General features: G+C 37.7%; 1 protein-coding gene across 3 annotated transcripts; it reads right to left on the reverse strand.

Annotated features, from left to right (window-relative positions):
• Positions 1-697: 697 nt before the first annotated feature.
• On the reverse strand, positions 698-23,058 carry col6a2 (collagen, type VI, alpha 2). Of its 3 annotated transcripts, none has more exons than XM_053237978.1 (28): positions 22,903-23,058; positions 14,723-14,812; positions 13,631-14,250; positions 13,448-13,468; positions 13,273-13,338; positions 13,114-13,167; positions 11,468-11,512; positions 11,340-11,366; positions 11,209-11,235; positions 11,052-11,096; positions 10,900-10,953; positions 10,749-10,811; positions 10,602-10,664; positions 10,450-10,503; positions 10,331-10,366; positions 10,178-10,240; positions 10,005-10,067; positions 9,852-9,914; positions 9,511-9,573; positions 8,345-8,395; positions 8,159-8,257; positions 7,962-8,024; positions 7,142-7,177; positions 6,975-7,020; positions 6,721-6,873; positions 6,161-6,616; positions 6,011-6,049; positions 698-2,251 (listed from the first exon to the last, which is right to left on the reverse strand). In XM_053237978.1, exons 2-28 carry the CDS (start codon positions 14,808-14,810, stop codon positions 1,644-1,646), a joined length of 3,066 nt encoding a protein of 1,021 aa, XP_053093953.1. In that variant the 5' UTR covers positions 14,811-14,812; positions 22,903-23,058; the 3' UTR covers positions 698-1,643. The 3 variants fall into 3 exon arrangements, with proteins under 3 accessions (XP_053093953.1, XP_026796169.1, XP_026796244.1); XM_026940368.3 differs by having other exon boundaries at positions 22,898-23,057; XM_026940443.3 differs by lacking the exon at positions 698-2,251 and adding an exon at positions 4,018-5,420 and having other exon boundaries at positions 22,898-23,057.
• Between the last annotated feature and the right edge of the window lie 3,220 nt (positions 23,059-26,278).

A 26,278-nucleotide genomic window follows, 5' to 3' on the forward strand; every position in this document is an offset into this window, starting at 1 on the left:
ATTTTTGTGTCATTTAGTATTTTGGTAGAGATAGACAAATTATTATGGAACATAATAGGCATTATGTTCACAACAAAAGTCAAATGATGATGGAAAATAGTCACAAATGGTTGTACTTTCTTAACAACAACGCTATATTAAACAATATTACTATAAAACAGGAGATTTTATTTGTTGGTTATGGGTGCTTGACAACTTTTGACACTTTCTTATAGATGATTATCTATGATAACATTCCATGTGTACATATATAGTTTATTATGGTAGTAAGCAATTTCTAGACTGAGAGACAAAACCCATTTTTCAAGAAATATTATAAAAAAAAAAATAAAAAAAAATATTATAAAAAAGCAACAGGAGCAGCTTGGCAGTATTAAATTCAGCATTAAATTCAATAAGTTGTGAGCTAAGACTATCAATTCTTCAGGCTATGTTTAGTTTGCTATATAACCATATTTATATGCTTTTTATGTTTGCTCTTTTCTGTGCATGTTCTCCCTGTGTTAGCACGAGTTAAGATAAATTGGGTGCATTAGCTAAGATAGATTGCCCCTAGTTTTGAATGAGTGCGTGATTGAGTGTGATTGTAACACCACCCCAAATTTATGCTGTTTCTACAAAAACATGACTTAGTGTACAGTTCATAATTTTATGCTGTGTATTTTGATAATAATAAAAACAACCACATCAACATAAATTGAGTTTACCACAACCTGATTTATTGTACTAACACTGAAGTGACACTTCAAGTGTCTACAGAATGTTAAAATATTGATTTCATCTTCATGGAATTAGAAAATTTAGTGACTACATCTAATTAGACTGTCTGTAAAAGACTCAAAAACTTATCAATTGTGATCATTCTGTTTATAACTAAGTACATGAACATACCTTTAATAAACAATTAATATGAAAGTTTAACTTGAAACGCATTGCCATTTCTTAAACATGTATCCAAGCAGGAGTGCACTCTGATTAATTGCAGAATATTTTTGTCTGTGACTCATAGAAGAAGCTGTTGTGTGACTGGTTCCCTGTGTTAAGTAAGTAAAACCATGATGACAAACTTGGTACTTGTTGATTTGTATCATGAAATCTGACATGAAACCTGACTAGGACTGACACTGAGATAAAATGAGTATTTATCAAAATGATTTCATTGAACCCTAACTGGTTTCTGCTGATATGTAACATCTCATGGAAACGTCTTGCCTAGACATACAGGAAAAACTCCAGTCTTGCTCTAGTTTAGCACCTTAGTGTGTATACAAAACAATTCCGGTAATTCAGTTAAAAATACAGAAATTTACCAAAAAAATCAACAATGGCAACTTGTAGTTTAAACATTCAGTCAGTAATTTTAAGTGTTTGGCATTTAACTTTACTGTAGTGTCTTCTTGTTCCCTTCTCCCAAATCCACTGGTACAATATGGAGTGAGCATGATAATGACGGAACAACCCACAGATATTTTTCTATTGAACTTCAAAAGTCCGTCAGTTGAAAAAGAAAATCTAATTTAATAAGATCGTAAATGAAAGATACGTCCTGCAAATTCAGATAATGACCCTAATGACCAAGCTGACTCCAATAACACACCAATTCCCCCCTTACATTAGTGTGAACTTAAGTCACCCCATCTCCCTCAGCAGATCCATCGAAAGAAACGATCAAAGAAGCTGGGTTTGGACAGTTGGGAGTAATCCTTTCCCCTGAAAATAGCTGTCTGGTCTCCCAGAGTGAGCTTTGTCAGCACTTCCTTGTCAACTTCTTCATCCTTGCCCATGGCGATCACAGTAGGCACAGCCTCTGCCCGGCGCATGGAGCTTATGCCTTCCTCCAGATTCTTCTTGTCGGTGATTCCATCAGTGATAAAGATAAAGGAGATTTCAGCATTGCTACGAACCAAGCGGGTGTTTCCACTCTGCAGGATGTTATTGACGGCATACATAATGGCACTGCCTACGTTCGAAGACGCATCCATGTACTTCATGTTTGCGAGGCCATCAGAGATGATGGTGAGATTGTGTGAAAGTCTGAAGACCACCTCCTGACGGTTTTCATCGCCATACTGTAGCAGAGCTACACGGGCATTATTTTTGTCCCTGGCATTCTGAGCCAAGACCAGCTGGTGAGCCACTTTATCCACAAACTCACGGACCCTCTGAAAGTTATCCAAGCCCATGCGTTCAGAACCATCCAGCAAGAACACAAGATCAACAGGGCGCTGAGCGCAATTGGCCACTGCTGGCTCTGTGGGAGAGAAATACAAAATATTGTTCACACATTAACAGCTCATAAAAATCTCCATCTTTACTGCCTTAAAGGGACGCTCCAGCCAAAATCTTAGATACATCTGTTGTAAACATGCCTACTTGCGTCTTACACTGATGACGCAGTGGGCTCTGTAGTGAGATTTCCTGGTGTCAAACTGGGGAAGCCCCCTCCTGATTACATATGTTGAAGATGGATGCAAAATTTGAAAGACTACAATGGTTATGAAAGGTATTTGTGTGAGAAGGGGAACGGGGGAATGGGGGAATAGGGAAAGGGGGGCGTCACTCAATAGATAATGTTATATTCAGGGAAGCGTATTAGGCTACGGCTAATAAGCAATCACTTTGCTTTGTAATGTGGTTGACATCCAACTATACATGTTCAAGCCAGAATATACAGAAGGAGAACTGCGCCAGCAAGAAGAGCAACAGGAGGCAAGCTTTACAAAAATTACACTGAGCCAAATAACTGATGTAAGCAACAACACAAGTAGCTACCATAATGTTAGCTAGCAATGTTACATGATTATTTACCTTGTGTTAACGACCTTACTAGCCATCGTACTAGTAGTCACATGGGTGAAGACAAGCATTTGCTAGCAGACACTAACTAGTTCTCCTACTTCAGTTCGGCTCCTTTTGTTCCGGGGATGGAGCTTCTCTGCTCTCCGTTTTGTACTAAATACAGAAAGGGCCCTTTTCTTTAGCATCTTCTTTGATGCTACGTTGTTTGATGGACATTGTTACACTGAAAGCCGAGTCGCTGCCCAGCCAGATGCTATACATTCTTTTTTAAGCCGGACAAAATTAGATAGCTAAATATGTCAATTATAGGTCTGTTATATGTAGAGCTATGTAGGTTTGTTAAAGCAATATAAATCAGGCATGTTAGGTAACTAGCAAGCTAAGCATTTTAAATTTTTAGTTATCATGCCAATTTTACTGAGAGCTAGGCTGAGATGAAATGTGCACTGCCAAGACGGAGCAACTCGGACCAGAATGATCCCTCCTGTGAAGTGCTGTAAAAGCAGTCATCTTCTGCTGGCTTGCAAAGGTGTCTGGTTTGATAGTGTGTGACATTTTAGAAGACGAATTCTGGCTTGCATTTCAAAATCACTAGTGTAAAAATTTCTTCCAGGATATCACAATGTTATCACAATACCACTGTGATTTATTTCCAGGAATACATGTCAGAGGGAGAATTCAGAGTGAAGTATCTCACTCAGAGATCTGGATTGGGTTGATCAGTAGGGATTCCCAGTGGATGAATACGTACTGGCATATTGCATGCTGGGTATTGTAGCTTTCACTACTTTGCAGGGTGAAATAAAGGAAAACGACATAAAATCATGAATTCTGTTAAAACATGGACAGTAAGTGATACAGTCCTGTGCAACAGAATACTAGATACATACTCCATGAAAAATAAATAGAGTAAATGCTAGTTTTATGCTGGAATTGTCCTTTGAGGGTGCACTGGTCCAAACCAGCTACAATAACAACCTAATACCCATGGATCCTTTTTGTATGTGCTCAGCTATGTGGCTCTAAAATAGCATCAGAACTATGCATTGGTCAATATGAACATAACAAGATTGCATGATTATACCTGATAGTGTATATTTTGATTTAAACAACAGGGACAGCTTCTACTCTGAAATAATAGTGCTAAAAGATATTGGGTCCTTAGCTACAGAATTATAAGTACTGTTAAAATAGACAATAACTTAAATTAAAACGCCATTTGTTTGCAATATATGTTTATTTGATATGGTCTTGCAGTCTTAGAGCTCTTTTTCTAATTGCACATTTAATGCACAGCGTTATTACATACAATAATGATAGCCATTATTTGCAGCAACTTGTATTCTTAACTTTCAGATTTTATCCATAGTCATACATAGAAATTATTCCCCATTTCTTTAAATTTGTTAACCTCACAGAATGTGTTTTTTGGCCTACTCCCTCTACGGTTGAAACTATTTATTTGAAATCAGAGCTGCTGGGTTATTTTTGGTGCAAGTTTTCCAGGTTCATGCTTTATATGTCATAGGTCATGCCGAAATTAAAGTAAATTGAAAGATAATTACTGCATGAATGGAAATGGCAGTGAGGTTATGTATTTAATCATGAAAGCAAAACGTGTATTCTATAACTATGTATAGGCCGTAGAGAAAATAAGGCCCATCGGTACTGTGCAAAGTGCAAAACTTTATCAGAAAATTGTGGCATGGTGTACTCAAAATGCAGTATTTACACATAGCATGAGTTTTGGTTATCACTGTGATATCTCAGCTGATTATTCACAACTGCCGAATATATATCCCTCTGCGGGACCAAAATGCCTCCTATATCCTGAGGATTTAAGCAGCTTAGCCCAGATTAATAACATTAAATTGTGCAGGCATGAAAAGGTCTCACAGTCAGCAGGATGCCTTAATTCTATCTCTTAGCCTTGTTCAAGTATATAAAAAATAACAATGTAAAAGTATTTCAAAAAGCAGCAGGCACCGAGGTCATGAGAAAGAAGCTTCCATCTTAATAATCATAAAGTTTCCTCTATGTTTAAAAAAAAAAAAAAAGAAAAGTCATGGTTAGGTCATTATCATGCTTAGTACTGGTCACCTAACTGGCCATTGTGCATTAGCATTCAAATTTTAGCCCTGAATACAGCTGTCTCAAATTAATGTTAGTTCAGCAAGCTATAGATGTTTTTAGTAATTACAGTTTCATTTTCTTTTCACATAATCCTACAGCGAGGCCAAGAGCAACCAGTTTTTACCACCAAAAATATAAAGCCATAGCCACTTTCTGACAGCCCAGTTTGGCCAAATAATGAGCTGGCATTGCCTAACACAACCCCAAGGCTTTGTTAGGGTCACCCAGGAGATCGCCATAGACCAATCTGAAAGAGTCAATGAACAAATTAGTCCACTGCTGTCTGTCTGGCCCGTTGGCGAACTTGGCTCTCTGGGCTGTGTAGGCCATTGTGGCTACAGCCCCAGTGTAGGCTTCGGGGGTGTTGACCTTCTGCAGAAAGTTGAGTAAGTTTGAGACGTTTGTGACAGTAGTTGGGACAAGGTTGTTTGCCCCTTCCTCTGCATTGTATCCATGCATGGGGTACCCATTCCTTTGAGATGACACATCTGCAAGTGAGCAGTGAGACAATAGTTTTAGGAGTCTCCAAGCGACTGGCTCCGCTCACAGAGCACAGTGCAAACTATGCTTGGACTGACTGGTTAAATTATTTCAACTTTTATCAAAGGTGCAAATTTTATAAAGAATTTTATGTTTATTTAAGAGCCATTAATTAATTTTATGGGCATTAAAACTGGTATAGTGGCTATTTGCGGAGCTAATTTATTGTTTTGAGTCTAAAAATATTTTAAAGATTTGAGATTTACACTGAGGAAAAAACAGTAAAGCTGGTTTAGTTTTTATTAGACATCACAGGATATGAAGCGTCTTGGAGCATGTTCTCATTAGTTACTTTAATATTAGTCTTGATTCTTTATTAGTTTAATTTTTTCTCCTTATATCAGCATTATTTCCTCATTTCTAACATTATTTCCCCCTTTAAGTGAAGGGAGTTGTATTACCACTTAATAATTATACCCGTGCCCTTGAAAAAATGAGTTTATTTAGATCAGTCTAATCTACATGAATTTCATACTTTTTGAAATGACAGACAGAAGAGTTTTTCCAGAGACCCTGTTAAAAATTAATAGAATCTTACCAGATTTGCATGGAAGGTCAGGGCAGACAATCACTGGGTCTAAAACAATAAAAAGAAAGTTATGTATATCCACATGTTACAGAATAGATGAAAAGTTAAAAATGATATATAATGGAGATGAAGGTGCATGTTTGCAGATGGACAACTTACCTGGGCAGAGAACAGTCTCAATCCTGTCAATGAATTCCTCTGCCACCAGGTCAGCAAATCGCTTCATGCCCATCACTCTATCTTGCTTGTCACAGGCAATGGACTTCAAACTCTCAGATTCCTCTTCCTTTTCAAACATGTCTCCAACGCCAATGGCATTTACATCAATAGTGTCATCCCCGCAGAGGTAACTTAGCAGTGCGTCTTGATCGCGGGGATCAAAGCGACCATCTGTGATCACCACCACAGTCACTTTAGCCTTGGACCGTCGACTATCACGAATCAGGTTGTCATAGGCAAATTTCAGGGCAGATGGAGTCCATGTGCCACCAGCAATCCACTCCAGATTCTTCACAGCATCTTTGAAAGCTGAAAGGGAATCGATCTTGGAGTCATTTAGCTGGATGGCCTGGAAGGTTCCGCTGTGACTGTACTGGACCACACCAACACGTGTTCCTGCAAGAAAAGACAGCACAACTTTGGCAGCCTTAATGACAGAGCACACACAACCTTCATGTTTTTCTTTACATTATGTTAGGTGTAGTTATAACTGTGCCTGCCTGTCTCTGAGTGGGGGTCCTTAGCCATTGAGCCCAATCTGTTGATGGTGCTGATTACAAAGTTCTTCTCCAGGGTGAAGTTTGTTAGTCCCACACTCTCAGAGCTGTCAATTACAAATACAATATCCAGTGCTCCACACCTCTTCTCACAATCTGAAACAGCATAGAGAAGAGAGAGAAAGAGTAAGTAGTCGAAAGGTAAAGTAGTATCTAAGCACTTTATTTCAACTAGACTGACACAGGAAATGTCTTACCACAACACCCACAGGTCTCTCTGATATAGTTCATGACGTCACAATCCTGAGGAAGATAATGTAAGATATGTAAGATATATGTAAGATAATCAAATTACTAAACTAAACCTCTGAAACACCATCACAAGATAAGTCTTGAAAAATAAAGATTCTAGGACTGTACTTACTGTAAGGCCTGGGTCTCCCTCTGGACCAGGATCACCCTGTCAAAAAGAAGGTTGAGTTCTAAGCACAAATCCAAAATGTCTTTAATTGATCTCATCTTTTACTTTCTTCTTCTTCTTCTTTCTTCTTCAGTAACTGCTTTATCCTGGTAAGGTTTGCAGTGGATGCTTAGCATTCTGTGATGTTTATCATAGACTCATTGGCATACACTTACTAACCACTTTATCTGGAAAACTTGTACACTGGCCCATTCATGTAATGACCTAGTCAGCCAATCATATGGCAGCAGTGCAATGCATAAAATCATTCCGATACAGGCCAAGAGCTTCAGTTAATGTTCATGTCAAACATTAAAATGAGAAAAATAGTGACCTTACTTTTGGACAACCAAAAACCAAAACCATCCAGTAAGCAGCAGTCCTGCAAGACTTGTTGATAAGGGAGGTCATAGGAGAATGGCCAGACTGGTTCGAGCTGACTAGTCTACCTAAGTCTACCTAACTCAAATAACCACTCTTTACAAATGTGGGGAGCAGAAAAGCATCTCAGAATGCACGACATATTGAACATTGAGGCAGATGGGCTACAACAGGGAAGACCACATTAGGTTCCACTCCTGTTAGCCATGAACAGGGATCTGAGGCTACAGTGGACACAGGGTCAGTGCTGGCAAATTACTGGATGACTGCATGTATAAACAGGTGGACAGATGTTCCTAGTAAAGTAGATAGTGAGTGTATTATACCTGTATAATTTTTGTTTATTGTACTATAGTGTATTATCTATAAACATATCTCAGTTTTGTCCAGTGAATCTACTTACATCTCTACCTGGCTCTCCCGGATCCCCCCTTTGTCCAGGCTCACCTTCAGATCCAGGCTCTCCCTAACATAAAGAACATAAAGAACATCCTTATTCTTCACATACACAGTAACTACCAATCCCCCATACATGATTATTCTAGAGGTCAGCCTCTAATGATCTGAACCCTGGAGGAAAATAAATGTAGCTTTGCTCACAGGTTCTCCTGGTAATCCTTTCTGTCCCGGCTCTCCTTTTTGACCGCAGTCTCCTCTGCTTCCTCGAACTCCAGGTCTACCTTTATCTCCTGGGTCACCCTGCAGAAGATATTAACAAGTTGCAAGAATGGCCTCATATAACGTAATATAAATTTGACATACTGAACTAAGTAGGAGTTATAGTACCGTTGGTCCTCTTGGTCCAGGGTAGCTGAATCCTGGTCTGCCACGGTCACCCTGTGGCATTAGATACAATAACATGCGCTTAAAACAGTCATATGATAACGACAGAAACAAACATGGTACAGCTAGCAAATTAGTAAAAATGAACTAAGCATGTTAATTCAGAAAACAACAGAACACACAGGGAGTTTACCAGGGAGTAGAACCTCAATCTATGATGATATAACATTTAAATATTCACACTTTTATACACTGCATTTAAAAACAGATTCAGACCTGAACCCAGTTCAGTAGATTGGCAGATTATAATTAGAATTAATATCTGGGTAAATACATCTCTTTCTGTTAAGATCCACATTATGATCTGGACCTTACAATAAAACTTTCAAGATGATGATAAAGATGCCTAATTATGAAGCACTGATTCAAGCAAAAAAGTAAAGAGTAAGAAATAGACATTTAAACAGTCTTAGCTTCACAGATCCACCTGTTTTTTAATGTATTTACATTACAGCTAGTCCAATTCAAAATAGTATGTATTGTACAAAAGTTGGGAGGTATAAATGTTGTGCAACACGTGCATCCTCTTTTTTTATTTTTACGAAGGTATCAGTATAATACGTTATCAAATTAATTTCCTTTCACTTTAAAAAAAATGCCCCATGTGTCTCTCTTGCTCCTTCTATCTTTCTATAAATTAAATATGTAGTGGATGAAGTGATATTTAACTACAATATGCAGAAATGTTAGCATAAATTTAGCATCAGTGCTGTCCATTTTGCTGCCCAGTCCATGTACGTTACACATATTATTATTACACATATTATTATTATTATTATTATTATTATTATTATTATTAATTAATTAATTATTTACAGATATGCGACAAACAGCAATAAACATAGCAAGGCAAAGGTCCTACTTAAAAATTAGTGCCTTTTCTGTTTTTAGAAACAAATCTAGCAACAAATGTAACCATGACCCAAAACATATGCATGCCTTTCACGTCCCATATTCCTTGCCCTTCAGCGAATTGTCTTTTTCCTCCTGGTCAGTTTTATTCACTGGATCTAAATGCTGTTCAAAACACTTCATGTTGTTTGTTTATATGGGTGGGATTTTCCTGTAGCCTGTGATTATTTTGATATTTGTTGGAATGTTGGACGTACGATTGGTCCTGGGGGTCCTTGGTCGCCTCTTGGGCCAGAATCACCAGGGTCACCACGGCTCCCCTACCACAAAGAAAGACCATTTAAGATTTCTTAACATTTTAACAGTTTAAGATCAACTCCGCCAATATAAAGTCCAAAATTCAATGCCAATAAAATGTAATACAAAATCCAAAACCAGAAAAGTTGTTTTGTATCATTCCTCCATTCTGATTCCAACAGGAATAATATGACTCATGATTTTTTATTTTATTTTATTTTTTTTTTTACATTTTTGGAGCTGTTCAAATTCACATTATCAATGCAGATTTACACAGTAGATTGTTGTGCTGTGGTCTTACATTTCTTCCTGGCTCTCCTGTTTGTCCTGGTGGACCTCTTGGTCCTGGAAGTCCTGGATCTCCCTAAACACATTCAGGAAATATACGCTTCAGCTCTGGATGCATTAATGATACTTGTAATAATAATAAAGTGATTGTAAATATAATAATTACCTTGACTCCTTTATTGCCAGCTTCACCTGAAAGCCCTCTTGAACCTTCAGGTCCTGGTTCACCCTGAAACACATACCCATTTCTCACATTGATTACTGCTCTGTTTCAGTGGAATCAGTTGCTGAGACAATATAATTCCCCTAATACACAGGGCTGAACCAAACGGCACCTACCTTGTCTCCCTTTGGTCCATCAGGTCCTGGAATTCCCTTTGGTCCATAGTCTCCTCTTCTTCCCTATCAAGACAAAAGAAATGATCAGCTTTCAGATTTGTGTGTCCACATCACTGTGGATAGAGAGATGTGGCAATACACATTTTCACTTACAGGGTCGCCTTTAGGGCCAGGGCCTCCAGCTGTCCCCTGGAAAACAAAATAAAGTGTTAAAAATAAGAACATTTTTTTATATAAATTAAATAGCAGGAAAAAAAAATACAAATACTAACTTTAGGGCCCTTCTGTCCAGGGATACCTGGTGTGCCTGGACTACCAATTTCACCCTGCAAGAAGTGTGATTATTATTATTATTATTATTATTATTATTATTATTATGCTATAATTAATGAATTAATTCCTCTCTTGGACTTATTTAGTGTACCTTGGGACCAGGCTCTCCTGGTGACCCAGGTGGCCCTGCTCTCCCAGGTCGACCTGGATCTCCCTAGAAACAAAAGGGATTTCTGATCACTGCACAGTAAAAGTACAAAAAGTTCTTTTTTTTTTTTCTGTCAGATTAGCCTAATACCTTCTCTCCAGAACCTCCTTTTGGGCCACTGTCTCCTACATCTCCAGGATAACCATCAGGACCCTGTTAATAGAGTAAACAACTATAATAACACAGTAATTACACCGTGTCTGTCAGGATTTTGCTTACATATGACACATCACACACATACCTTGTCACCTGGTTGACCTTTACAGCCAGGAGGCCCAATGCGGCCAATTTTGCCCTGCAAAAATGATCATGTTTGTTTTTTCAATTGATGACTCACTTTTTTTGTAACTTCTGAAATATTAATTTTCATCCATTTCAGTCTACCACTCTCACCTTCTGACCATCGGTGCCATTGCGTCCTGGCACCCCTGCAACTCCCTAGTAAAACAGGAGAGAGCAAATAATATGGTATTACTTGAAAGTGCCAGAATGTAATAATTTGAGTGTTTGAATGTATGAGCTACAAAGACAGAATGATGTATGACCTTACCTTCCTTCCTTGTGAGCCAATTTCTCCCTATGATTAAAAAAATCAAAATAATTTATTAAATTTATGCATGTATTTGCATTAAATATTTAATTCCTACAGTTATTCTTATAGGCCATATAAAAAAATCCTACCTTTTCACCTTTGGCACCGCGTTCTCCCTAAAACAAGAGAAGGTGAAAACAGTAAAAAAAATTGTCAGACACATATAATATCTGGAATCAACTCTAAAAACAGTGAATCCATATTATGAAATATTTACTTTTGGTCCAGGGTAACCAATAGGACCTTCAATACCAGGATCACCCTGTAAATAAACACAGAATAAAATTAATCTTTGCATCATAGAGCTGTAGGTCCATGTCAGTTATAAAGCTCACCTGGCAGTCCTGATTCCCCGAGGTTTTATTATAATCTCAGAAGTATTGTTTTGCAAGCAGGAAGTAAAGTCTCAAGTTTACAAGTCCCGAGTAAAGACAGATATGTCTAATGGCCCAAGCTCTTCTATAAGTTAGAATGCATTCCTCACTGAATTGAATGCAATTCGAAAATCTAACACAAGTAAAATTAGTAATTAGTAGTATATTAAATTTACAATTAAATACTAAATGCTTGTTTAGCACCTTTCCAAATAAACTACTGAATCCATGGTAATATACAGATAACCATAAAACACACAATAGTATGAACAAAATGCAGAGCAACTATGCATGAAGTGTGCCATTGAGCATAACAATTAAAACAATTTTTAACCAGTTATCAAATGGGAAAAAAAATTAAATCTAAATCATTAAACCGGCTAACTTTATGCAACAAATTTTTTTGTCTAATATTTTTGTTAATTTAATTAATTTAAATTGTTTAATACATCTCAACCTTTCTGTTTACTAACACAACTTTACTCATTATTCAGTTTACTTCATTATATATACATCATTACATTATTTGCATTCATTTTCCAGAATTCAAAAATACACTTCAGATTTTCTTTCTTTCTAAGATCAGTGTTATGAGGAGCGGATTCGACAGATTGAAGAGAAAACATTATTCACAAAGTACTACTGCCCATTTGGGATTTACACTTATTCACAAAAAAAAAAAAATAAATAAAAAATCAAACTAGGGGCATCAGTACCCACTAATTAAATTAATTAACATCCAGCAACACTATTAATGTGAAGCTCGCAGTGGTGTAAGGTTTGGTATGGTTCTAAAACAGGTGTGTCCCAAATGCCTAGCCTTAAGCACCACCCACACTACGAAAACAGCTTCGTTAGCAGTAAGTCTTATTGATATTACTGATATTATATATTACCGATATTATATATATCGACACTAACCTTGTCCAATTAATGGAAAGCAACATTAAAAATATGCATTTTCATTAGGCAAATGATATTATTTTGATGTTTAAGTTTAGCCCTGCCTTCATGTGGGAAGCTGGGACCAGGGTACAAATGAATAGGTATATTTGATCAAAATATGCTGGATAAAAACATGTTTTAAAATTGTAAAATCTTTGTTTAGTACTTATTTTTTTTAGATTTAGAGTATATAGGCTTCAAAAATGCTCTACCTTATACAGTGTGTACTGCAGGGCATTCCCTAGAAATAATATACCAAAGTGCAAGGAAATGCCTACACCTAATGATTTTAGTGTCAACTGAAACTGAAGCGTTAACTTCACAATTAAAAACCTGAGACATGACTTGGGCTTGCAAAATGGGACTGGTGAACATATCCGCTGTACACAAACCACACACACCTATACTTTTTTTCTATAGGCTGTTGGTTTAAGATTTTGTTAAAATACTTATTGAGTTTTACATTTAAAGAGACTATATTATTATAGTCTCTTTATATTACGGCTCAAACATTTCCAGGAATGCATTAATAGGTTGTACTCACAGGGTGACCTCTGTCACCTTTGGGACCCGTAGGACCACTGTCTCCTTTGGCACCCTGTAATCAGCATTAAAAAATTAGAGAGCACAACATTTAAAAAATTACATAACAGCACCTGCACTGGCAATTAAATGTAGTGAATGTGATGAAGCCACAACTCACTTTCTGTCCCCTTGGACCGAATGGACCTGGAGGTCCAGGTGTTTGCAGGCATTGCACACTGTAGCACTGTCAGAAAGACACAATTAAAGGTAAAATATATATCAATCCATTACTAATAGAGAGCATATGTGGTATATATGGTATATTACAAGAGAAATAACTCAAGGGATCTTACCTCTTGATAAGCTAGATGTAGCTGGAGAACAACAAAAAAGGAGGCAGATTAAAACTAGTCACTCACACACACTCAGTCACAAAGAACAAAGTCAAAAGAAAACATGCTACGATGGCCAAACTGATTTCAACTTAGTTTGACAGAGAATCACATACAAAGCCAAGGTATGGAGCAAGACATTACCATGGCGCTGTAAATGCGGTCAATATGTTCTGTTAAAATCTCAGGTCGTCCTTTGGCGAGATCAACAGCCATGTAGTTGCTGCGGTAAACCCCAATGGGAGAATTAGCAATTTCTCTAAGGCCTATTTCCTCCAGCTTGTTGGATGATGCTATGGAAAATATCTTAATGCCCTTGTCGCGAGCCTGCTCTGCTGCCACCTTGATGCCTTCACAGGGGTTCCCAGTCACATGACCGTCTGTGATGACGACTGCAAAGCGCTGTGTCTTGGCGTTGCTCGTAGGACCAACATTTTTGATCATAATTTCCTCAGTCATTTTCTTGAGGGCGCAGTCAATGAAGGTGCCCTTGCCTAAGTAGCTGATCTTCCTTAATTCCCTGATGAATTCATCCTTATTGGTAAGACTGCTAATGATCTTCTGTGTCATGGAGAAGTGGAGTCCACCCACAGTCCAGCTAATCTTCACCTTGCCCTTGTACTCTATGTCTTCCAGCTTTTCAACAAATTTCCTAGTGAAATTTGTGACACTGTCAACCAGGCTACCTGGTGGAGGCTCCTGCAAAGCGATGGTCTCTGATGTATCGATAACAAAGTACAGGTCTATGGGGCATTCTTGTACTTCTGGAAAATATAACACATACAGAACCTCAATTATGAATGTGAAAGCAGTGTGGTAACATCAAAAATTGCTCATGGATTTTGTTTGGTATTACTGCATAATATTGTACAAGCAATAATAAAATCATACAAAATCACTAGCATGTTTTAAAAAAACTGTTTACTACAAACGTATAGTATGGTAGTTATTTGCTATAAAGTAATATATAACTATTATATTATATTACTATTCATATATACAAAACATTTTCCCAAAACTTGTATTTTAACTATATGGAAATGTATTAAATTGTATATTTCTTGCCACAGTTTAGAGCAAATTCAAGGACACAAAAATAATTGATCGATTGATAAGTCAAACTGAAAGACTGTAAGTTACCATTAAAAATGTATTTCATGGTCAGCTGATTAATTTGTTGTTACACACTAAATATATCAACCACTGAAGCAGTCGAGCGAAGTGGGCAGCACTCACTGTGACAGTCCAGCGCCTGGCCAACTGCTGCCACGTAGAGTAAGCACAGGATAATCACTTTAAACAGCATCATTCTCCTCTTCCACATTCCTGAAGAAAAACACATGATCAGTGATATATATATATATATATGTTTTTTTTTAAGTTTAACCACAAATCTTAAACATCTTTAAAAATGAAACAATTTTGAAATCACCACAACATGGGCCCTTCACAGAAAGTATTCTAGTTAGTAGTTTCCTGATTAAAATTATTTCCTTGCATCAAAATAGCACAGAAGCATATTTTCCACATCAATAGTAATTTAATTAAGTGCATTGGTCAGGAGCATAGGAGAGCTAATGCTCAAGAAACACTAGCAACCTTTAGAGGCAATTTTTCCTGCATCTGTTGCCTTCATATTTCCTCATGGATAGGGCTTTTTTGTACCATATCTTTACCTAACTATAATCACTCAATATTAAACAAATTAGACCGTTCAAAACTTTACTCCAGGTCATTGTAAGATTCACAGTTGCTACAGTTCCTCACTGCCTAACAATGTTGCCTCAAAGTATTCAAGTCCTCAAGACCTTAGTTGTCAGTTATTTTCTCTTGCTTATAAGGTAATCTTTTTCTTATGGAGATACAGTGTTACAGTAACAGTGTTACGAGAACAGCTTGAATTTTTTTTTTTGTCTCCATCCCCAAGACTATTGTGTCAGTCATTTCACAAGGGCTGACTACCTTTTATTTATAAATGGCATTTTTTAGTTAGCCATGCAGCCAGTGATATTATATAGTACCATGTCCCATATTTATACCTGATTGTTTCATGTGTCTTGAGAATCAGGTTTATATTGTAGAATATTATATGGGATTATAAACATGAATGGGGTTATAAACATGAAAACAAATTGCAGGTATAAATGCACCCAAACCTTCCTTGGTTTGTGCTTTCCTCCTGTTTTTTTGACTCAGGACACAGCCTTCAGAACTGGTAACACAGACCTCTCCATATGCAAAGAAGTCAAAACCCAAAGAAAAAAAAATCAAATCAGCCAAAAGGAGATACTCAGATAAACAGAGATTGCCAGAGACTGCTCTTCTGTCTGTAGAGGCCTATTACAACTAACAAATAAACACCTGCACAATTGTCTCTAACCCAAATGTCCCTAACCTATGTGATAAGATGAACCCCTTCTAAAGCGGTTCTACCCTATTACACAACAGCTACCAACCAGGGAGGGAGAACACTGTCACGTGCTATCTGTGAGGCATGTGAAGCCAGCCGAATGCATCTGTTCAACCTGCTGCTCATGCAATGTCAGGAGGTGGCGTAATACACTCAGAGTAAAGCGCTGTCCACCCACTTCCAAATGCCTGAGCTCACAGACACCCATGATTGGTTAGTGTTGTTGTGATTGATAGGGGAGAGAGACTATACCACCCCTCCCTCACTGAGAGCATGGCCATTTTTGCTCAGTGGACAGCCAATCAATTCACCACTGGATTCACCACTTCATACCCCCCTTTTCCCACAAAGCCTCCAGTATTGCCTCCACCATTCAAAGCCTCATCTCCCCTTCCACACTCACTCACAGTGCAGACCAGTCAGTCTCTGGAACTATGCATTGTTCATGGCTGCGTCAAGACCTCATCAGAGGTGTAAACTGGTGTAAAACCCAGGAATAAATGTAAGGTAAAATTTCTGTAAAGCTGCTTTGTTACAATGTCCATTGTTAAAAGAGCTATATGAATAAAATTGAATTGAATTTAATTGAATTGAAAACATCCTGGTTCCTGAGAAGCCTAAGATCACTGACCTGAATGATTATTGGCCAGTTGCTCTAATATCCATATTAATGAAGATCTTTGAGCAATGCATTTTGGGGTATCTCAGAAACACCTCTAAAGACTTCCTTGAAGTTCATCTACAGACCCAATATGTCAGTTGATGATGTGCCTACATTCCATTCACCAGCATCTCAACACCCCTGGAACATATGTGAAGATCTTGGTTGTTGACTTCAGCCATGCCTTCAATGTGATCCTTTCAGAGCTGGGCACCAAAATCTCTCCCCAAACTGCTGAACTCCATCAGCCAGTAAGACTTCCTGACTGACGGACTGACAGCATTGTGGCTTGGCAAATACATATCAGATGCTGATGCAAATACACTCTCTGTTGGCAGAGAACAGAAGGATGCAGTCTGGCCTAAAAGCCAGACAAACAGCCTAACACAATGCCAAACAATAGATTTCCCCTAGTTGGACATGAACATCTCTGACGCAAGTCTGACATCTCACTGTTTAAGTAGCCTCATTTGTAAAGAAATTTAGCTCTTTCAGATTTGCACTTTTTTCTGCTTTATTGAAATCAGATGTTATAAGCAATAATTCTGTAAGCAATTCATGCGAGTATGATGGTCTCTAGTTGCTTATAATTGTAATTAATTATAATTGCACTCCAAAGACACATTACTAACCTAGCGACATAGCTAGATAGAAAACAGTGTAGATTAAAGTTATCGCATCATTTCTAATCATGGAAAAGCCTGAAAACTATGAACTAAACGATTGCAGTTTTCATTACACAGCTTCTTATGCTCAAATATTTTTCAAAGATTTTTAAAAAGAAAAAAAAACTATGCATGATACAGAAGGTGTGGTTCCTGTCACCACTTGCACAGTGTGTGAGCTGAATACAAAAGAGGTAATATCATTAAGAGTCCACTGTCCCTCCCCCACTCATAAACAAAATATGCATAGAGCGAGCAATTCCTGCCCCAATTAGCGCTTGCTGTAATTCCCATTTTTGACCACTAGGTGCAATAATAAACTTAGATATACTGTATGGAACTTTGGCTTATATCTGTCAAATAGCAACTTTTTTATTTTTGGTAATTCAAAAGAGGTAATTAGTATGTGGCTCTGTCTTACTCACTCACTTTCAGTAACCAGTTTATGCTGGTCAGGCTCACGGTGAAGCATATCCCTGCAAGGTGGGAGCATTTAGCCCAGATGGCACACCAGTCTATCGCAGAATTATGAAATGTATAGAAATTTAAAATGTATGGAGTTGTTAAAGAGGACTTTATGAAGATTTACATTTGCTTAATGGCTAATATACTATATGGTGTGCTCCACCTGCCGCTATGTATAAGATGCCACTAAGCATGACACACAAAAATGTTCTTCCCACAGAATAGGATCACTCCTTCATATATGTGTAACTGCACTTCGCAAATTCTTTTACTAATGTGGACATGCAATTCCATGACAGCCATTTCACATGTAGCTGTATATACCCTGTACATTTATTGAATTCAACGCATTTGAATTTGTACATTTTTCACATATACCCTCAAGTTATTGTGGCAATCAAATGCCCACATCAGTGACTTTGATGGCATGGTTGCTGGTGCTAAATGGGCTGGTGAAAATACTGTACCTCTAGAGTTTACAAAGAATGAGGCAGAAAGCAAAAAAAAAAAAAATTCCAGCGTGCAGCAGTTCTCTGTGCAGAAATGCCTTGTTGATGAGAGAGGTCAGAGGAGGCTCTAGCTGACAGGAAGGCTACGGTAACTCAAATAATCACTCTTTACAACCATGGTGAGCAGAAAAGCATCTCAGAACTCACACATGCTGAAACCTGAGGCAGATGGGTTACAATAGCAAAAGACCACATCAGATTCTACTCCTGTCAGCCAAGAAAAAGAATCTGAGGCTACAGTGGGCACAGACTCACGGAAACTGGACAGTTGAAGACTGGAAAAAGATATGGCAAGGCAAGGATAAGATTGTATTATGCTGACCTTAAGGCTATAAGTCTGGTCTCATTTCTTACAACCTGTTTTGTGGATGTTCACTATTTATGTAACACGAATTCACTACAATTAGGAACTTCACCTAAATACTATCTAAAAAGCATTTATAATGCATGTTTTAGCTGCACACACATTTGTTTTTCAACCCGCTGCCTGAACCAGCACTGCACACACTTGGGTCTTACAGGAAAAGGGGGCAGCTCATTGATTGGTTGATTTGATGTCACAACAACTCACCTAATCACACGTCTTAATAATGTATTCATTCAAACCCTACAATTTTTTTTTTTTTTACATTTGCAGCACACTGTGCAGTTTTACCACCTGCACTGATGGTCATGAAGATGCCCTAAACATACAATTTGAATTTGAATGCACTTGAATATTAATGGCCCTTATTCATCATATAAATTAGTGCAGATTTGTGCATAGGGAATGTATGATGTATGAAAAAATCTGTGTCTAATTCACTTATATACAACATCAAAACAAACAGAGATGTGAGTGATGAAGTTATGAATCAGCTTCAGCTCAGTGGAAACAAGCTCTCACCTGTGTATCACACCTGTGTATCACACCCCCCTAATATATGCTATTCTTCATATACATCTAATTTAAATGAAACTTGCCTTAATTTATACCGGTGTAAAAGGTGAGACAATGAAGGAAAGCTTTCAGCAGACTGCAGTGATGTACGACACACGTAAGCCATCACTACAGTCAGACAAGTTGGTGAGTTGCATGTGTTATTGGTCAGTATAAGGTGTCTGCGTTGTAGCCGAACCCAACATTCCTGCCAAGGGTATAGATGCCATAGTATATTAACAAACCTATCAACTTTTCTCAGAAGTTACCTTATTTCAGTGTCCAGGACAGTCCTGAGTCCACTGAGGGCTCTCAAGTGCTTTGTAGAAGTAACGGTCAATGGGCAGGTCACTGACCAGCTGTTTGAGTGTTTTAGGGAGCACCAGGTAAAGACAGGTTAACCCAGATGGTATAGGAAGTGCTTGAGTATACTTATACTAAGTAAGCATACTTATCTAGCAAAAACATCTAGCAAATACACTCCCATTTTTTGACACGTTATGGCTACCTCCTGGGAAGCACTAAACAATTGTGAAGTGGCAACATGGAGTTCACCATCTACATCTGCCAAATTTTACTCCATCAGAGCATGTTACAAACCCCTGTGATGAATTTCATTTATTTCATATAAATACTGTAAGAAATCAGTCAAACCAAAATGGATAAAATCACATCTGGCATATTTTAGTCTTGATATGAAATTCTGTAATAACCTCAAAAATGCGTGATAACATCCAAGGGTCTTTGAACAATCAAGTCAAATCAAGTCAAGTGGGTTTTTATCATCATTCCTCTACTGTATATAGCTTGTATACATTGGATGAAATGTCATTTCTCCAGGACCATGGTGCAACACATAACAGTATGCAAGACTACAGTACATAAAGTGCAAATACACAATAGTGTGAGACGATTGCAGGACAAAAAATACACAGAACAATATGCACAGTCCTTCTTCCCAATACAGGTCAAATTTTCATGGTGCTTCTTGTATGTAAATGTAACTATTACTCAAGTAAGGACTAATGACCAAATAAAGATCCATGTTTGCACATTCTAATTCACATTTACAAATCACGTGTTGACACTAAGCTCCATTAGCCATGCTTAAGTACAAGCTTCCCATGTCTTCAATTGCAGCTATAAACATTATGTGATTTTATTGTTATTACCTATATTAGCTACTCTAATTACTATAACAGATATAATTTTTGACAATATTGATTCTGATTTAAATGTTATGCTCAAATTTCCTGTAAATGTACTCTAACCAGACCAGAGTTTGATCATACAGGACTGGGCAATATGATGATATAATATCGATATTGTGATAAATTATGTCACATTTCTGAGATACTGTAGGTATTGCAGTATTATACCCACAGTATCTGAGAAATGTGACATTTTTAAAAAAAAATAACAACAACAAACTCTGAGTGGAAGCAGCTGATTTAATGTTAAATGTTTAAAATGTTAAAATTTAATATTAAGGTCATCAAGCTTATTTTTTCATATGTATTTTTAAAAATATTACACTACTTTGATGATAAGCAAACTGTCAGTGGAATTTGTATATGCTTGTTTTACAATCAGATTTGACTGTATACAACTTTGTTTAATACAATGAACCTAAAAAGATTTTACAGCAAGAGACAGTTATATAGTTTGAATCACATAAACCAAGGACCAAGAAAACTAGTCTTATTACAAAACCTAAACTCCAAAATCATGACCAACATTGCCAAATATATAACATTCAGAAAGTGTCTTGTAAAACATTGATATGATTAATGAAATGTATGTAAAACTTGCAACCCCAACTGACACAGAGGCGCCAATATATTTGGTTGTAGCATCTTTTAGCAGTAGCATTTACAATTTCTGACCTCTTGACATGGCAACATGAGAGCTGCCCAACATGAATAAAACTCACCCAATGACACTGAAGAGTAAAAGATATGCAAAAGACTACTTCTAGCAGTGGTTACTTTTGCTTTGCACCAATTTCATCTGGAACTTTGACCTCTGGATTCACAAGCCTCTGTCTTGTGAGCTGATAGAAAACATGTGGGTGGCCATCTTGACTGCCTGTAATTGCCTGAGTCTGAATATCTCTGGCAAGATAAATTGGGTGATTTCATTAGTGAATGTGTTTATATCCCAGCCTTGCCAAGCCTGTGTTAGGCCCTTGATCAAGGCCTTTAACTCTCAACTGCTGAAGGGGTATCATGGCTGAACCTTGGTGTTAAATCATTTTGCCAATGAATCAACCTACAGTTCACTACATAGGGTGCATTCCTTCGTATATAGTGCAGTGGTATAGAAGTATGTTATAAAGGAATTACGGTAAACGACTGTAAAATAAAATTACAGTAAAGTATTGTAATATCTTACATAGTATAAAACACATTATCCAGTACATTTGCTCATTTGGCTGATGGGTGGCTTAAAAAAAAAACCTATAACTGAGCTAAAAGTTAAAGGGCTTAGCAGTGCTGGGATTTGAACACACCACCTTCTGAGCTGCAACTCAAAGCCTGGACCACTGAGCCACCACAACCACTGTGCATTGAGTCAGCCACTTCTTCCACTGAATTAGCTCACACTAAAAGACTGCCTTGAAGCTAGTCTAGTTTTGGGTTTTGAGCTGCAGATCAGAAGGTTGTGGGTTCAGATCCCAACACTGACAAACTGCCATGGTTGGATCCTCAAGCAAAAACCTTTAACCTTCGGCTCAGTTGTATCCTGCATCACTTGTAAATTGCTTTCTTCTTTAAAAAGCATCAGTCCAATGAGCAAATGTGCTTATGTGTAATGATTATGTGTAATTTTATATTGTGTGAGATTTTACTGTAAATATGTTTTACAGTTGTTTACTGCACATTTTGCAGCACTTTACTGCCAACCCTGCTGCCAGTAAATTACTGTACAATTTACAATTAAGTCTTTTTTTTTCAGGTGTCCAGCATTGTATACAAATGAAACTCACAGCTTTAAGTACAATATTAAAAATATTATTTCTATTTGGTTTAAGAAGGCTTATTTTTAGTGGACATATAGGCTGTATATGAAACTACTGAAGTGCACCAGTGCAGATTGGGCCTAAGCTGCACTCTATTGGTACTAAACAGAATGGGAATTAAATTATAATATATTAAAAATATAAAATTATTAAAACTGTATCGCTTGAATAAGACTTTAGTCACACGACGTGGTCACTATACTGCTGTCAATGGTGAAGTGAAACAGTCAAAGAACCGTGGCTTGACCATCTCATCTGAAAAAAAAAAAGGTTAACACATTCTTTGCACAATAGACCAACTTTACTGATGTACATTATCGCCTGTTCATGTGAGCAAGGCTGATGACCCAGTCCAAATTCTCACAAAATCACACAGCTTCTGGTTGACTAATGGAAACTCTGCTGTATGAATGATAGGGGATGCACTTTATTTTCATCATCTTGAACCGAGCAAAGGACCAAGTCTTTGCATTTTGCTGTTGCAATCCAATGGAGTGATACAGAGTTTAGAAATCCTAAAATTTTACAGACTAAATGTATATCATGCACAAAAACAAACAGTATTGTGTTCAGTAGCATGCTCAGAATTTTTTGTCAGAGTTTTGTAAACTCATAAAACAAAGCATAATATTTGGTCATGTTTTTCACAATCACACACAGATGAACACAATGTTAGTCGTTCTAATGACAATCTTTTTTCCATCACCCTGCCTGTGAGAACTCCAAGGAGAAGGGAGAGTTTTAAAAAGTTGACACTCACCTCACCTCACCCAGAACCTGATCAGAAATCCTTCAGGATATCCGGGAATAATTAGAAGATACAGTCTATCAAGCGTACATTCCGACAAAAAGTGGAGCTGGAAAAGGGCAGGAACTCTTAGCAGAAGAGAAGAGGACTCACTGTATGTGTGTGTGTGTGTGTGTGTGTTCGTGCGCGCCTCCTCCCTGAAACTCCCTCCTCCTTTCTGTGCACTGGTGGAGAACCTTGTGCACACATGGGGGAGCTGTGTGTCCACACAGCCGAACCCTTAGCCCTCTCCCATTTTACATTCCCTACTCTTTCATTGTGTGAAGAGTAGAGCTTGAGATGGCGGGACCCAGGCGGATTTGGAAATCATTTCATTAATAGTCCCCCCCTCACCCCCCACCCCCAGAGTATCACACCTCAGAGTATCACACCCTCACACCTTGAAAGGTCTGCCATACCCATGAGATATGTGTCTGTGCCACCTAACTCTGCTGCTGACACACCTCAGTTATGTTTTATTTTCAATATTGTCCGATTTGTGGAAGCAACAAAAATTTTGAACCACCAAAACCAACACATGCTTCATGCCACAGAGCTTCTGACTGTTTAGTTCATGTGAATGGTTGGTGTAGATGAAATACATGCATACACCACATACACTATATGGCCAAAAGATTGTAGACAACTGACCGTCACACCCATATATGGTTCTTCCCTGAATTGTTGCCACAATTTTATAAGCACACAATTGTATAGAATGTCTTTGTATGCTGTAGCCTTACAATTTCCCTTCACTGGAACTAAGAGGCTGAAACCTGTTCCAGCATGACAATGCCCCTGTGCACAAAGCGAGCTCCATGAAGACATGGTGTGTGAAGGTTGGAGTGGAAGAACTCGAGTGTCCTGCACAGAGCCCTGACCTCAACCCCACTGAACACCTTTGGGATGAACTGGAACACCGACTGAACCCCAGACCTCCTCACCAACATCAGCGCCTGATCTCACTAATGCTCTTGTAGCTGAATGATCACAAATCCCCACAGCCACGCTCCAACATCTAGTGGAAAGCCTTTCCAGAAGAGTGGAGGGTGTTATAGCAGCAAAGGAGGTACCAACACTACTATATTAATGCCCATAGTTTTGGAATGAATGAAAACAAGCACATGGAGTGTGATGGTCAGGTGTCTACATACTGTTGGCCATGTAGTGTATCTTATGGTGGTTCCAAAATTGCTTCATTTTTAAAGATGTTTAAGATTTGTGCTTACACTGTGTAAAACCATAGTATCCCTGATCATGTGTTTTCATCAGGAATGTGGAAGAGGAGGATGATCAAACTTATAGCATTATGTACAATTTTAAAAATATATCTGCTATTTCATTTAAGTAGGCTTAGTTTTAGTGGACTTATAGGCTGTACATTAAATGGCTAAAGTGCAAGAGTGCAGCCTTAGCTGCATTTCATTGATACTGAATGGGAATTAAATTGAAATATATTTTAAATACAAAACGCAAGTCACACTACTGGTGTCATGGGTGAAGTTAAATGATCAAAGGGCTGTGGCTTAACCATGTGCTAGACACATTGTACTGTTTAAACCAAGCAATCATAAAAGGGACAGAGGAGTGTAGGCACAGGTTTTGGATTGCTTCCTGTTACACAATCATGTTTGTCAGCTTTCATGCTTATAAAAAGAGATATGAAAAAAATATGGGCACAAATTCAAATTAGAAATTTAACGGAGTTAGAGAATTCCATTTATTAAAATACATTTTAAAACAAACACAATGTAAAGTATAATGTTTTCTGTCGGTCAGAAAGTGAACTAAAATTTCACCGAACAATTTAAAGGCCAAGATCAACATCTTGGTTTTGGAAGGGACAAAGCTGGAGAGCAGCCATTTAGGAGATGAAAGAGTTGGATATTAGTCAAGTCAAGTCAAGTGGGTTTTATTTGGATTGAGCACACAGACCTGGGGAGCGATTGGTGTTCAGTGTGGTGGTGCTGGAGGTGCTGCTAATCCTGACAGACTGATATCTTCCAGTCAGAAAGTCCAGGAAGGACAGGATTCATTACTGATGAGCTGAACTGACTGGTTCACAAAAATGAGCTGGAATTCCCCTTTAACTTCATGTGTGGCATACCATTATCTTCTGTAGGTACACCTAATTTTGTATTTCTGGTTACATTTTTGCTTTGACAGAGCATTAACCTGCATTTTCTCCCTATTTACATTTTACATTTTTTCACATCATATTTTAGCCTGGGAAGGTGGATTGTGTAAAGTTTATTAAAATTGACTGACTGATGGATACAGTTGAATTGAAAAAGAAGAATTTACCCATTAGAGCTTACTAATCATCTGGCAACAGCTACAGGTAACAGTTACTAACATTAGGAATATCAGTGGTCAGTTTTGAACAGAATGTTCTCTGGCTACGGCTGGTGCATGTTCAAAAAACTTCAAGCTTAATTAAATTATTTTATGAGAAGCACTGCTATGCCTTTAGTCTATGTATTGCAGTGCCCTTTTGCACACAGGCCCTTAAAAGTTATGTTCATGTGTAGATGTGAGATGTGACTATAAAATAAATCATATTTTACAGAGCTGTGTAAACACAAACATTTGATCTTTTTCAGTCAGATCCAGATTCCCAAAAGCATCATAAAGATCAGTTTAACTGGTAGAAAAAAATTTAATGTGATGCTCAAGCTAACATTTAACAGTGATCTTTGTGCTTCAATACTTTTAAGAAATTCATACCTAATCAGAATTTTTAATTCTGGAAATGTTGTTCTTTTTTACTTTAGGGCTTTATTTTAATTACATTTTTGTCCTTATTTCTTGCCATGAAGTTGCCAGTAATAGCTTGAAAAAACAGCAAAGGCTATACATCTGGATTCTTTTAGCCATTTCTCCCTAATCCTGAACAGATGAGTTGACAGCAAACATTCAGCTCAAATGATCTTTGGAATTAAGTCCTGTGCTCCTAGTTTGATCATTTTATGACTGCTACAATTATTTAAATATACAATTATTTAAAATTATTATTTTGGAAACCATGTACATGTAGGTTCTTTTAAAGAGCATGTCAAATCAGAGCAACAATATGGAGTTCAGTAAAAGGCATGTGATATAAATGTAGCCAAAGATAACCATTAATAAAGCTGCATTTCATTCTTGTGGTTTTGGAACAGAGAATTAAGTTCACACTGAAATATGCACAATCCTGCTGTTGGACAGCTTTGCTTTCCTTCAAGAGGCAACATGATTTCAGGAGAGCAAAGAGAAACTGGCATGAATGCACTAAGTAAAGACCCATTAATACCATACAGCAAAACCCCCAGTGTTGAATTAACCCTACAGTACCGCATTAACTCAGTGATCATT

Source organism: Pangasianodon hypophthalmus, chromosome 11, assembly GCF_027358585.1.
Source record: "Pangasianodon hypophthalmus isolate fPanHyp1 chromosome 11, fPanHyp1.pri, whole genome shotgun sequence".
In the NCBI taxonomy this organism is placed as follows: domain Eukaryota; kingdom Metazoa; phylum Chordata; class Actinopteri; order Siluriformes; family Pangasiidae; genus Pangasianodon; species Pangasianodon hypophthalmus.

Bases quoted from the DNA above. Each gene is read 5' to 3' on its own strand.
- col6a2 (XM_053237978.1), bottom strand. From the start codon at position 14,810: ATGTGGAAGAGGAGAATGATGCTGTTTAAAGTGATTATCCTGTGCTTA. The intron at 11,097-11,208 runs GTAAGGTCATAC...CTGTTTTACTAG, and splicing joins TTGGCTCACAAGGAAGGAAG to GGAGTTGCAGGGGTGCCAGG. The intron at 2,252-6,010 runs GTAAGATTCTAT...TCTCTCCCACAG, and splicing joins TGACCTTCCATGCAAATCTG to AGCCAGCAGTGGCCAATTGC.